Consider the following 14,064-nt stretch of genomic DNA (forward strand, 5'->3'; position numbering starts at 1 on the left):
GCCTGCTTTGCACCCATTACTGTACAGGACTTTCCTATTGCAAACAAAGGCGCCTACCGTAAGTGGGACCTGAGTGTGGTTTGCTCACCGCTATTGCTGCATTTGCTTTACACGGTATAATTAAATTATGATTATTATTTAAATAGTACTGATCTACAGTAACCAGCTGATAACAGTCTCGATTTCCAAAAGAAAGCAGCCAAGTGTAGCAATAAAACTGTTAGCACGTTTGCTAAACTAAACAGGGTCCGGTATGGTTTCAAGTTGGGTGAGGGACCGCGCCTTGAGATCCCTCCCAGCTCTATAGCTCTGTGATCCGATGAAACCCCCTTAATTCGATTCGGGTCCTGCGCCGGATGAACCGCTTGGGCAGCGTCGCTTTGGAGCTGAACGAGAGGGGCGGGGCGTCACCGGTCGCCCCGCCTTCTTTATCAGCATATCTTCCGCCCGCCCCATCCCGCAGCCGCCGTGCTGACGTCACGACGTCCCTGCTCGGTCCAAGATGGCGGCGCTTTGGCTCCTCTCTTCCCCTCCTGTGCCTGGGCTGGGCGCGCTATAAGAGGGGAGGGAGGAGGGCAGAGCCGAGGTAAGCGGGTGAGGGGCGTTTAAAAGTGCGCGTTGTTGGCGGGGTGGGGGAAAGTAGTGCCCCCCAGCTTGTGGGTTGTTTCCCCAAGTTTCCACTATCCCGTAATAAGAGGGAGACCACCGGCTATTGGGGGTGGGGGGAAGAGACAGTGAAATCCCCCTTCCTTGTTGGTCGCTTGCTTATTAATTAAACTGAACTGGCAGTTCGCCACCTGCAGCCTTCCTTTAACCTGAATGGTAATACCGCGCCCCCCCCCGCCTTCCTTTCATTTCAGTCATTAACCCTCCAAAACAGCTCATTCCTCCCGCCCAACCATGACTTGGGGTGTGTGTGCGCCCTGCAGTTGTTGGACTCCAACTCCCATCAGCACCAGCACAGCCAATGGATAAGGATGATGGGAGCTGTAGTCTGACAGCCCCCCAGCCCACCCCTGCATTAGTTCATCTCCAAGCATTTTTACACAGAAGGGAGTGGGGGGGGGTTACTCCTGCTCAGAGATGTTGCTTTTTTTGTTTTTCTTATGATCAGGCTTGCAGGGACCTTTTCGTTTGGGGAGTGATTTGGCTTTGCAATTTGCATTTTGCTCCCTGGTGTTTCGAGAGAGGGGAGTGTTAATAATTGGTATAATATTAACACTGGTTGGGCTCTGCTCACCAATTATCTTCCCTGGGGGACACTGCACATGAACACTCAGGTTTTGCTGTGGACACATAATTTGCTTTTTCATTTTTAGCTGAAAAGTTATAAGAGGAAAGAAAGACAGTCACAGTCCTGCTCATTCCATCTATTTTTTATGCTGCTGTTGTTTGGGTCTGGGGTATGAAGGAACCAATTTTTTTCAGATGTTAATGCAGTTGACTAAATAATTCAGTTTGTGCCCAGAGCCCATACCCTCTTAATTATTATTTTTATCATTATTATATTTATTTCCCACCCTTTTCCCAGACCAGGACTCGAGGCTTCTTATACAATTAAAGCAACACCCCATAGCATTATTATTTGTTATTTTTTTTTAATAAATAAATATTATTGCTCTTTATTACATTCATATACTGACCCAGCCCTTCATCAGAAGACCACAGGGCTGTTTACAATGTACAACACAAATGTCATAAAGCAGTATCTGTGCAACTTGGAAATAAAAGCAATTATATAAATACAGTTATAATAAGGAATACATAAGAGTTTTGTTCTCCACCCCTGCCTGATTGCCAAGAAGAGGAGCCTATCTCACATTGTACTTAGCTTGAATTTCAATGTTTCCATCCACTTACAATCACAGAATGTTACAATTACCCAAAGGGTTCATCTGGTCCAGTTTCCCAAACTTGCCTCTCCAGCTGTTTTGGACTACAGTTCCCATCACCCCTGACCACTGATCCTACTAGGTAGGGTTGATGTGAGCTACAGTCCAAAAAACAGCTGGAGACCCAAGTTCTGATCGAGTCCAACCCTCTGCAATGTAGGAATCCTAGCTAAAGAATCCCTGACCCTTCTTCTCCTGCACTTTGTTTCTCTCCTGCAGCAGACCATGGAGGGCTCCTTTGTCCAGCACAGTGTGCGTGTCCTGCAGGAACTTAACAAGCAGCGGGAGAGTGGGCAGTACTGCGATGCCACCCTGGCAGTGGGCAGCTTGGTGTTCAAGGCACACTGGAGTGTCTTGGCGTGCTGCAGCTCCTTCTTCCGGAGCATGTACGACGGAGCTTCCAGCAGAATCATCCTGCCAGAGACCTTTGTGGAGATCTTCACGCCCCTCCTCGACTTCTTCTATACAGGCCACCTGGCCATCACCGCGGAAAACTGGGAGAAACTTCTCGAGGCGGCCAAGGAGCTCTGTATCCCAGAGGCAGTCAGGCTTTGCCAGGAGTTCAAGCCTGAGCGCTTGGACGACGGCAACCAGAATGGCCCGTTTTCGCTCGCAAAGGACCTTGGGGATCACTCCGAAGCGCTAGCCGAGATGCAGGGAGAGCCGGCCCTTGGTGGTGCTGTGCCCTCAGGTGACTCTGCCCGAGAAGTCAGCCCGAGCCCCTGCATCCGGGGCAGCAAAGTGGCCCAGGGCCAAAGAGAGAGCCCCTGTCTCCTTCGGGGAAGGCTGAAAAGGTCCCCCAAAACAATAGCGCTAAGCAATGCAGGTGAAGTAAAGAGCACCCCGGAATGTAAGGAGCTCCTAAAAAGGCCACTGAAAAGAGGAGCCGCCGAGGATGCGGGCGCCAATCATGAGGTGGCGTGTGGAGTCATGTGCTAACAGAAAGGGGTTGCCTTTGTCCGCGACAAGCCCCGTCCCTGTTTGAGAATAAAGGCGCCTTAAAGCAGCGAGCATTGTTGGCGGGGACAAAGCAGCAGAACGCCTTTGCTGCTTGTCTTAATGTGGGAGCATGGGTGGGGACCTGCACCAAGGGGCTGGGTGTCTCAGGGATGGGGGTGGGGAATTCAAGATCTCTGGGGTTACTGCATGTTCTGGCATTTAGGGACTCGCAGCTGTGGGGAAGCAACTTGGGGTCTTTGGGGAAGCTTTTTCTGGTGTGCAGAACAACTTTGCAGAGGATGCTGGGATACGCCCTGGCATACATGTTCAGTTTTCAGAGGGCCTTAAGGCAAGAGTATGTTCAGGAAGGTAGTCAAGCCTGTCTTGCACTTGTACATGTTGCAGGAGGATTGGGAAACTGTGTTCCAGTCAGTTTGTTCATCATTGCCAATTTTTAAGGCATGGAACTGCTAATAAGCTTCCATAGATGTTTCCCGTAATTCAAACTGGCAAGCTTCTGCACCTCCAGAAAGCAGATGAGGAATCTGGTTTATGCTGCAGTGAACCCAAATGTACGTATGTGGTTACTCAGATCAGAAATGCCTATGGTGGTAGGGCTTGTCAGTTTAGGGAGTGTTTCTTCAATTATTGCAAATTTCTTCAGTGAGGGGTCTTAAAAATACGTTTTTGGGTGTGAGGAATTCAAATCTGGTGTTTTTGTGATTGGACAACATTTAGCTTGGTAAGTCCATGCCTGATGAAGAAGCACATAAACTGCTTTTTGGAAAACTAAAGAAGTTTAATTCTACCTTCTGAAAATGTCAGGTAATGCTAAATGAAAAAATTAATATATAATGTAACTGCAAGATGCGGGTGGCGCAAGATGCCTACGGCTTGCCGATCAGAAGGTTGGCAGTTTGGATCCCCGTGATGTGGTGAGCTCCTGTTGCTCGGTCCCAGCTCCTGCCCACCTAGCAGTTCGAAAGCATGTCAAAGTGCAAGTAGATAAATAGGTACTGCTCTGGTGGGAAGGCAAACGGCGTTTCCGTGCGCTGCTCTGATTCGCCAGAAGTGGCTTCGTCATGCTGGCCACATGACCCAGAAGTTGTCTGCGGACAAACGCTGGCTCCCTCGGCCTATAGAGCGAAATGAGCGCCGCAATCCCAGAGTCGTTCGCGACTGGACCTAACGGTCAGGGGTACCTTTACCTTTAACTGCAAGTACTTGGCAGTCATTTTTAATGATTTCCTTGCAGTTTTACACACATTTTACTTAACAAGCAAAACTAAATTGTATTTACGGTAACCAAAACATATTGATGTTACAACTTTTTGGCACCCCTCATTTTTGGAATTCGAAAGTTGAAAAATTCAAGTCGCTTTACTATGGTGGACTATCTTCCAACAACCTGGAATGGCTCAAGAAGTTTGTAGTTAGTAACCACAGGTGTTCAGTTAATCTGGTCCATAGCTGTCAAGTTTTCCCTTTTCTCGCGAGGAAGCCTATTCAGCATAAGGGAATTTCCCCTAAAAAAAAGGGAGAACTTGAGAACTATGGTCTGGTCTTTGTGCAGCTCTCCAGCTTATCTGAGAAATTACGAGGACTAGAGACTTAACTATTCGAAAATGCAAGTTTTTGAGATTTACAAGAGTCTGAAAGTTGTGTACATTAAACAGCCTTGACCTGATTTGTGGGGATTTTGAATAGGGCTATACACAGTGTTTCTGGGTAGGTGGGATCTTTCATAGTATTTTTTTCTGCACAGTTGTACCTCTGGATACGAACGGGATCCGTTCTGGAGCCCCGTATGCATCCAGAGCAGTACTTACCCTGAAGCGCCAAATCTGCGCATGCTCCCCACGCAATTCGGCGCACCTGCGCAACCCGTTCTGTTACTTCTGGGTTCGGCACGTACGTATCCTGTGTCGTATGCCACCTGAAGCACACGTAACTAGAGGTACGACTGTATGTGTAAATAGGTATAGTGGCTGTAGGAAAACTATTATTTCATTGTTTCCCAGCTGCCTAATTTTAATAATACTGAACAATGACAAAAACACGCTAGATGGATGAGTCACAAATTCATCCCAGCTTGTACTTAGAGCTTTGTTAGAATCAGCAATTCGTGCATGTTGCAGTTTTTGTGATGCAGAATTTAAAGTGCAGAATCCTCATTTCATTTACCTTTCTTTTTGTTAAAGCACCAAATAAATACAATGAGGCATGGTGCAGACTCACATGTTTTAACAGCAGGTCTACGCAGGCCTGTTGTTTCCAAAGCAGCACACATCCATGTACTGTACAGCAAATCCAGGCGATGCAGAAATATCACACATGTCAACAGGCATCAACAAAACTGTGCACTTTGTCCCAGTACAGCACGGACTAATAAAAGCAACTCAGAAATAACTAACAGCTCTGATTTCAAGGCCTGGCTGCTGTTAGTGCTCCAAAACCTGCAGATGGGGGTCATACTGCAGTAGCAAGCTCCCTCTCTCTCACATACACACAGTGCAGGTTTGAGCTGTGAGTCTATGTAAACAAGGAGATTCTGAATCTTCTAAGTCCAATTTGCTTTCTTGTTTGTCCCAAAGGCCAGGTCTCTCTAACAAAATGCTAAAAATGTTTTACTGCAGCTGAAAGTCACAATGGGTTGTGAGATATCAGAGAAGAAACCTAACTGTAGTTCCATGTAGAATTGTGGAGGGATTGGTTTGGCCTACTCAATCAAGCTGCCTCTGCAAGATTGAGAGCTGCCTGTTGGGGTTCTAGGTTCAGGCAGCTGCTGTTCTGAGAAACTGAACAGAATAAGCATCTCAGGAAATGGGGAGGGACTGCCTTGGATTTTGGGGGAGGCCAGGGGAGACAAAGGCCAGTTCATCCATCCCATAATAGTTTGGTTGTGTGTTGTGTTCTTGAAAAAGGTGGCGCTTAGTCTAAATATTAGGAAACTCAGAGGTCACTCCTCAAATACTGTCAGTTAACAGTCCACAGCCTAATAGTAACACAGTCCAGATAATTCCAGGGATGGTGAAAATGTATTTGTGTGGGTGGCAGCCAGTCTATTTAATGGAACCGATAGAGCTGGTGATATGAGGACTGTGTGCTCACAGGGGTCTTGGGGACCCCTCTGCATATTTTATCTTTAGTTGAATACCAAAGGTTTTAAGTGCACACCTGAAAATGTGTAAGGGGCCACGATCAACTTCAGCAGCTCCTTCTCAAGTTTACACTCCATTGTTAAACCAGGTTTGACCTGTTTAAAGGGTAAAATAGTCTAGCTATGTATGTATAGAAGCTTCCTCCAGCCTCATGCCCTCCAGAATATTTGGGCTACAGCTCCCATCCGTCCCAGTGTTGTGGTCCAAAACACCCATAGAGCATCAAAGTACCTTTGTCTTAGAGCTGCTGTGTGAGTTTAAAATTTCATTTTAAACAACATTTACAATGGTTTGGGCCATTCCTCAGGTACTGGGATAAAGTAAAGGAGAATGGTTGAATCTCCTGAACTTGTTTCACCCACATCTCTTATTTGCACTATGTGATTAGGCTACAAATAACACTTGATGACAACAGAACTTTTAATTGGAACGCTTAACTAATTGGCAGGATTGAAATTAGCATATAGTTAGTTCCTTTCTTGCAGTTGTACTAAATGAATGTTTTAAATACTTGACCATCATATATGGCCAAGTATTATTATTTTTTAACTGGTCAAGTGGCTAGCCTTTGTGGAGGATTCTGTTTATCATAGTACACGAAGTTGTGTTTGGGTGGATGTGTAGAAGTTACTGTCCTGTTTTCTCACAGCAGGAAATGCAAGAGGCTCCAGGCTCGAATGACCTGACCGCTGAAGAAGATGTAGGAGGGAGCAAGGAAAGGGATGAGGATTACATTCCCGGGAAGAAGAGCGTGAGGACCAAAAGGAGAACTCACCTGTCCAGGAAGCCCAGCAGCTCCAAGACTGCTGGGAACAGCGGCCTGCTGGAAGCCGGGGTGCTGGGAAGCCGCAGGGGTGCGACGGGACCAGTTGAATGCCCCACTTGCCACAAGTCCTTTCTCAGCAAGTACTATCTCAAGGTGCACAACAGGCAAGTTCGCATGCCTTGCGCTGGGGAGGGTGTCACGCTCACAAAGATACGGGCTGCCTCATTTGCCCCAAGAACCAGCTTGTGAATTGAGGCATGGTTGGCTCCTTGCCCAGCATTTGGAGCAGGGATGGGCAGACTCCAAACTTGGCTTCTTATTAGAAGCCAGAGAGCCCAGGTGCAAAACTTAGGAGTCCAGGACAGGTGCCTTTGAGCACATTCTGCGTGGAGGGATTTGTTTTCAGGACCAGAACTGGACTGATCTCATTCTTCTCAGACAGTTGTCTACTTCTGGTTACTCCAGACTTCCTTTGTTTCAGCAGCCAGATTTAGCTCTGGAGTGGGGAAGGAAGGTGTCGGTTGGTATTGTTAAACAATAGGGAGTCACAAACTCCTGACAGTCAACTGCTGTGGTTGTTCTTGCTGTTGCTGATGTTTTATGTTATTTTATTTTAATGTATTTATATCCTGCCATTCTGAAGGCAGCTTCTACCATTCAAAAGCATCGTTGTAAAATACAAAGTAATAAAAACTAACTAGTTAAAAGCGGTAGCTAAAATACATCAAAACACATTTAGAACCAGCAATTGAAAATGCAGTTTGCCTGATAGCAGGCCAAATCACCCAGATCGGAGGACCCTGATCTACCTTCTACTGGTCCCTGGTTTTTTTATAATAATTTTTATTCAATTTTTCCAAATTAACAAACAAAACAACATTTTTAACACAATTCTTCTTAAATTCACCCATCTCAGTTTGCTCTGCCGAGCTTTGACTTCCCTCCCTCCCTTCCCATGGTTTTCTTGTTCACTCCTGTCTCGCAGTTTACCGTTGTCCTTACTTTCTCCATATAATCCACAAATTTACTCCAGTCTTTTCGGAACTTTGTCTCTCCCTGGTTTCGGATCCTGCATGTCAGTTTTGCTGATTCAGCATAGTCTATCAGTTTCATCTGCCACTCATCAATCGTTGGTATTTCCTGATTTTTCCATTTCTACTGGTCCCTGGTTTAAGGTGAGTCCCCTTGAGTGACCAGAGCACAACAATGCCCCCCATCTGCCTTGCTTGCAGTGCGTCACTTTGTTCTTTTTTATTAAAAAAATCCTTGTAACCTGCAGGAAGCACACTGGTGAGAAGCCCTTTGAATGTTCCAAGTGCGGGAAATGCTACTTCCGGAAGGAGAACCTGCTGGAGCACGAAGCCAGGAACTGCATGAACCGTTCAGAGCAGGTATGTGAAGGAGGGGGTTACAGCTGGAAAGCACACACAGACACTCTTGCAGTGCTGTTGAAGGAACAGCCCTGATGTACTGGGTGGGTGGAGGCTGTTGTGGTGTCCAAGAGGGCTGACTTGAGTTGAGATGTGGAAGACCCGGGTTCAAATCCTGTCTCACCCACCAGGGAGCTGACACTGACACAGCCTGTCAGCATAATCATCATCATTTATTATTTCTACCCCATCCATCTGGCTGGGTTTCCCTAGCCACTCTGGGCAGCTTCCAACAGAAAAATAAAACACAGTAATCTATTAAACATTAAAAGGCTCCCTAAACAGGGCTGCCTTCAGATGTCTTCAGGGCTGCCTTCAGAAGCATTGAGCTGCAAACACACCAGCCGCAGAGATGGCAGCACTAGGCCCCGTCCGGAGAGGGGTGACTTAAGGATTTGTGCCTGCATGGAGTCAGGACAAAAAGGGGCTGTTTGGGGTTGGGTGATGTCTAGAAGAGGAGCAATGCGACCTTCTCCTTCTACCGTGCGGCCTCATGTGGCTTTTCGCCAGTCAAAACACATAGAGGCTGGAAGCCACAGGAGGGGAGAGTGCTGCCCTTGGGCTTGAATCCTGCTTGCGGGTTTCCCTCTGGGATATCTGGTTGTTCCCTGTGAAAACAGGATGCTGGACTAGATGGGTGAGTGGCCTGATCCAGTAGGGCTGTTCTTAAATTTCTCTGCCTGCTTCCTGAAGCAGCAGAGTCTCTGGGTGCGTTTCTTGAAAATGTAGGTTTGCTCGCTCTCCTTGGAAGTGGCAGTTCTGTGCAGGGCTTCCCCACCCCCCACCCCAGCTCCCTGAATGTCACTTTCCCTTTTCTGTCCAGGTTTACACCTGCTCTGTCTGTCAAGAGATGTTCAAGAGGCGGATGGAGCTCCGTGTGCACATGGTGTCCCATACGGGAGAGATGCCCTATAAGGTCAGCCTGCCTTGCCCCCGAGTCTTTCTGGCTGCCTTGTGACAGGCCACTTTACTTCAGGGAAGAGGAGCGATTCACATATCTCCAACCTTCCCTTTGAAGCTACAAAGCAGCCCTGCCAGTTGGGGCTGATGGGAGTTGTGGTCCAAAACTTTGGGAGGGCCCCATGTTTTGGTGGGAGGGGAAGGCTAGCATCAGGAACAGAAGCTGTACCTGAGCTCCCTGGCCAGGTGCACAGCTAAGCACAGATGCTTGGAGCTGAGGTTCCTCTCGCCCTTCTAGGCTCAGGTCTGCTCTATGGATGGTGCTGTATCCTTTGTTACCAATGGCTACTGTAGGACTTCCAGGAACAGCCCTAATGAAGGAGTAGCCCATAAAAGGGTTAACAGAATACTTGAAGGTTACAGGGGTGATTATTAGAAAGATTTGGAAGCATTTTGAGGGGGTTCCTAAAGAAGAATGGTCTAACCAAGTAACGGAAAAGTTGGTTTAAGTAGAGGCCAAATGAAAAAAAGTCTTTATTGAGCGCACAGCAAGACTTTGTTTTATACATTAAAATTGACAGACAGGTGCTTGCAGTACAATGTGTAACTATGCAGAATTGTAGAGTTGGAAGGGACCCTGCGGGCCATTGTGTTCCTGCAATGCCTCTTGATCAGATTCCCACCAAACCTTAAGGATCCTACAGTAATGAATTTGGGAAGCCTCCCACTTTGATGAAAGGGGAAAAGAGAAGAAAGTAGACCTTCAAAATTATTCTAGCTCAGCTCTACGCCTCACCCTATAAATATGAGGGATTATCCTTTGCTTTCAGAATCTCCATTTTTGTTTTTAACATCCTTTGTAATATGTGGGACGTTATTCAGATAACTGTATGGAGGGAAGGTTAGTTTTGTAAGGTGTGGTTCAGTGTGAGAAATGGCTTTTCTTTTCAAATGAAAACAAAAAAAAAATTATAGCAACCCTCATCCGCCAATGACCTGCAGCTCTTGTGTCCCTTTGTGTTCCAGTGCTCTTCCTGCATCCAGCAGTTCATGCAGAAGAAGGACCTGCAGAGCCACCTCATCAAGCTACACGGGGCCCCCAAGCCACACGCGGTGAGTATCGGTGTTTGCCGAGACTTGGCAAATCGCCTTTCTTGGGAAAATCTCACCTAAGCTGAAAATGTCCAGGGGACAAAGTGCTTGAGATGGCTTCTTCGCCATTGAGTTTAATTTTTATTTTATATGGAAACACAGCAGCTCAGGAGAATCAGGCCTCACAGGGAGTATGTAAGTGTCTGGGTTTAGTACACTCCAAGGTTACTTTTTAATCTTCTTTGTTAAAACAAAAACTTGCAATTGCTTTGATTCTGTCATCACAACCCACACTTCCTTTCCCTTTTGCTACGCTTGTATTACTGACCCAGTTAATCGCACAGCTTCATACAATACTTCGTTACTGGCGATTATGACAACTTTTCATCTTTTTTTCTTTTTAAGAACACCTTATTTTTTTTTTCTGAAACCTGTTTGTTACGGTAAGCCCAGTGGAGACAGGGAATATGGTTTGTTTGGGAGATGGCACCTTTCCTAACATGCGAGAATGAAGGGAAGTCCGAGCTCCAGGGATGTTAATGGGGGGAAAGGGGCAGTCTGCGAGGAAGTTGGTTGAGCCTGAGGCCTCCTCCGCAAGGCCGCTTGGTCCGCAAGAGGCACGTCCCTGACCCCAGTCCATCCTTCCTCCTCTTCCTTCTTCAGTGCTCTGCCTGCTCCAAGTGCTTCCTGTCACGGACGGAGCTACACCTCCACGAGGCCTTCAAGCACCGCGGGGAGAAGCTGTTTGTCTGCGAGGAGTGTGGCCACAGGGCTTCGAGTCGCAACGGGTTGCAGATGCACATCAAAGCTAAGCATAGGTGTGCAGAAGTGGCCTGCTTTGTCCCTTTCCACGGGGAGCTTCCATGCCCCAGTATGCTCAAGCATTGCCCTTCCTCCTCCTGTCTCTGCAGGAACGAGCGCCCCTATGTCTGCGAGTTCTGCCAGCACGCCTTCACCCAGAAGGCCAACCTCAACATGCACCTGCGCACCCACACCGGGGAGAAGCCCTTCCAGTGCCACCTCTGTGGCAAAACCTTCCGCACACAAGGTATGGGTACAGCCTGGCCCTTGGGGTCATTCCCACTGAAGGGCAGTGTTGCCATAGAGCATCTGTTCAGGACTTGCAGGCCTGTCCCACCCGGGCTCTCTGGGAACCCAGAGAACCTCCAGTCAACAGGAGGCCTGGGCAATATCAGGTTTTCAGCACTGTGATGTATCACCAGCCAAACAACGCGATCTGGCGATGCACCACGATGTTGAAACGGGGAGGAACAAGCTGCAGGCAGACTGCAGTGAGGTGCGCTGTGTTGGCTGGAGCCGGGGAGCCGTGATGTATCACCAGCTCAAAAAGTCTGAAACGGGTTGTCAGGGGGCCTTCCTACAGGGAGCCGCCTCCCCTCTTGCTTCGCCCAGTGAGAGCAGCAGCAGTGGGTCAGGTGAGGGGAATCAGGAGGTGTCAGGGCTCAGCGATGTTGGAGAGCCCCTGCGCCGCCAGGACCAAGAGGCGCGCCACCAAACGTAAGGTTGGGAGGAGGCGTTTCGGGGTGCCCAAACTCTTATGCTGGTCCCGTAGCTGGAAACATCCACTCCCGGATTCTGCGATTGACTGAGAGGTTATCTCTGCACTGTAAATACTCTGCACAATAAAACTCTTAAAGAGAGAGTGTACTTGGGCGTCTTTACTCAAGAGTAGCCGCAACAACACCCTTACGGTGTGAACTTCATACCGGTTGCAGACAAATTACCGATACATCTTGCACCTCTAGTCATTAGTCAGGAAGGAATAGTGGGTGCTTTTAAAGCTATGTTTCCATTCCTATCACTTTTGTAATACAGTCTGGTGTGTGTATATAGAAATCTTTATAAGGCCTCTCCTCCTGTTTGACTGGTTTTCTCATCTGTGTGTGCACATCAGCAAGCCTGGACAAGCACAACCGGACCCACACAGGCGAGCGTCCCTTCAGCTGCGAGTTTTGTGACCAAAAGTTCACCGAGAGAGGCCCCCTGCTGAGGCACATTGCCAGCCGGCACCAGGAAGGGAGGCCCCACTTCTGCCAGATCTGTGGGAAGACTTTCAAAGGTAATGACTGGGGAGGGAGGGCCGAAACAACTGAGTGAATGAGTGGAATGCTTGTTATGAGGGGCAAACCCTTACTGTCTAAAAATGCGCAGTGTGAAGGCTTTTGTGTAAGATGGAAGTACATAGTTGAGGAGCACAGATCCTGAAGTTTGGCTTTCGCCAACCTGGTGCCCTCCAGGTGCTGTTGGACTACAACTCCCACCAGCCCCAGGGTCTGGTGGGGTCAGGGTCAGGGATTAGGGTCGGGGCACCAGATTGTCTGCACCTGGCTTAGTGGCAGAGGACTGAGCTTTTGTATTTAGGGAGATGCCAGACTTAAGCCAAGTTAAAAGAGGCTACCTAGAATGGGACAGCTGGGCATAAATCTTGGTAGAGCTACTGTCCAAGTTGGCCAGGCTTGTGCCCTCCAGATGTTTTGGACATGGCCAGCACAGCCCCTGGGAGAAGTTGCCAGAAACATCTGGAGGAGTGGGCAGCGCTGGGCTGGATGCTGTCCTTAGGCAGCCACTTAATGGGCCCCTGGTTTTGCTTTTCCAGCTGTGGAGCAACTGCGTGTCCATGTCCGTCGGCACAAAGGGGTGAGGAAGTTCGAATGCACGGAATGTGGCTACAAGTTCACACGGCAGGTACGATGAGGCACTCATGGTCTGGCTTATGGCACATTTAAGAAATAGGAATTGTGTGTGTGTGTGTGTGTGTGTGTGTGTGTGTGTGTGTGTGTGCATAGGCTGACTCCCAAGCTTTTCAAATACCCTCTCAATGTCTTTTCTTTCTCCTCCTTGCAATTCTTTTTCCCTCTCCCTACAGTATCTGTATTGATTCCCCCCTTCATCTGAGGAAAGGGGTGGCCAACCTGTGGCCCTCTGTCTATTTTCATGTGGCCCCCACCTTCTGCAAGTGCCTAGCAGAGGGGAAACTTGGGGTGGGAACTGGGGCAGAAGGTGAGAGAGACAAGAGGGTGGCTCTGTTTACTTTTCTCTTGGGTCCCTGCCCAACACTTATATGCGGCCCCCAAGAGATTATCCTTCATGGAGTGTGGCCCTCGACAGGAAGAAGAAAAGAGAATTCTTCCCTGCCTTAGGATGACTAAACACTTTCAAAAGTGACCCCCGTGAGAACCATTGGCCCTCCATAAAGCACTCTGTTGACCAGAGACCTTCACACATCCTCACCCCAAACCCATAAAGTCTCCCTCAGTTGCAGATGCACGGCTGAGGCAGACCTGCCTGAGGCAACTCAACTCAGCTCAGCCCCTGCTTTTCCTCGTTGCCCAGCAGTGCATCTGATACCACCGGAAAGGGCCCTTAGCTGCTCTTCCCCGCTTCCGTTTGTGGGCTCTGGGTTCTGACATGCCAACCATCTCTCCTCTTGCTCTCTCGAAGGCCCACTTGAGGCGCCACATGGAGATCCACGACCGGGTGGAGAACTACAACCCCCGCCAGAGGAAGCTGCGGAACCTGATCATCGAGGACGAGAAGGCCGTGGTGGTGGCCCTGAAGCCCCCTCACGATCTGGAGGGGGGCTCTGCCGAGGAAGTCGCGGCGGAGTCACTCGCCCACGGCTCCCTGAGCGAGGAGCTCCCTGTACAGAGACTCTCTTCGAACGAGAACTTTGGTCCCCCGGATGTGATCGAACAGTCGCTGATCATTACCATCCCAGAGGACTGTGAGACGTAGCATTGTGCCCCTATTGTAAAGCCCCATCCCCAATAAAGGAGAGTAATTAAAAAAGAAAACCCGAACTTAAATTACATCCATACTCCGAACATAATGCAGTGTGTAATAGTGGCCCAGGTGCCGCTAAA

The 14,064-nt window shown here is 48.5% G+C and overlaps 1 protein-coding gene across 2 annotated transcripts; it reads left to right on the forward strand.

Annotated features, from left to right (window-relative positions):
* Positions 1-473: 473 nt before the first annotated feature.
* ZBTB48 (zinc finger and BTB domain containing 48) lies at positions 474-13,995 on the forward strand. 2 transcript variants are annotated; one of them, XM_088671776.1, is made up of 11 exons: positions 474-586; positions 2,112-2,807; positions 6,642-6,926; positions 8,042-8,149; positions 9,012-9,104; positions 10,115-10,201; positions 10,844-10,998; positions 11,092-11,228; positions 12,096-12,260; positions 12,798-12,886; positions 13,643-13,995. In XM_088671776.1, exons 2-11 carry the CDS (start codon positions 2,118-2,120, stop codon positions 13,934-13,936), a joined length of 2,103 nt encoding a protein of 700 aa, XP_088527902.1. In that variant the 5' UTR covers positions 474-586; positions 2,112-2,117; the 3' UTR covers positions 13,937-13,995. The 2 variants fall into 2 exon arrangements, with proteins under 2 accessions (XP_088527902.1, XP_088527903.1); XM_088671777.1 differs by having other exon boundaries at positions 6,645-6,926.
* Positions 13,996-14,064: the final 69 nt, after the last annotated feature.

The sequence above is a fragment of the Zootoca vivipara genome, chromosome 6 (assembly GCF_965207765.1).
Source record: "Zootoca vivipara chromosome 6, rZooViv2.hap1.1, whole genome shotgun sequence".
Lineage (NCBI taxonomy): Eukaryota > Metazoa > Chordata > Lepidosauria > Squamata > Lacertidae > Zootoca > Zootoca vivipara.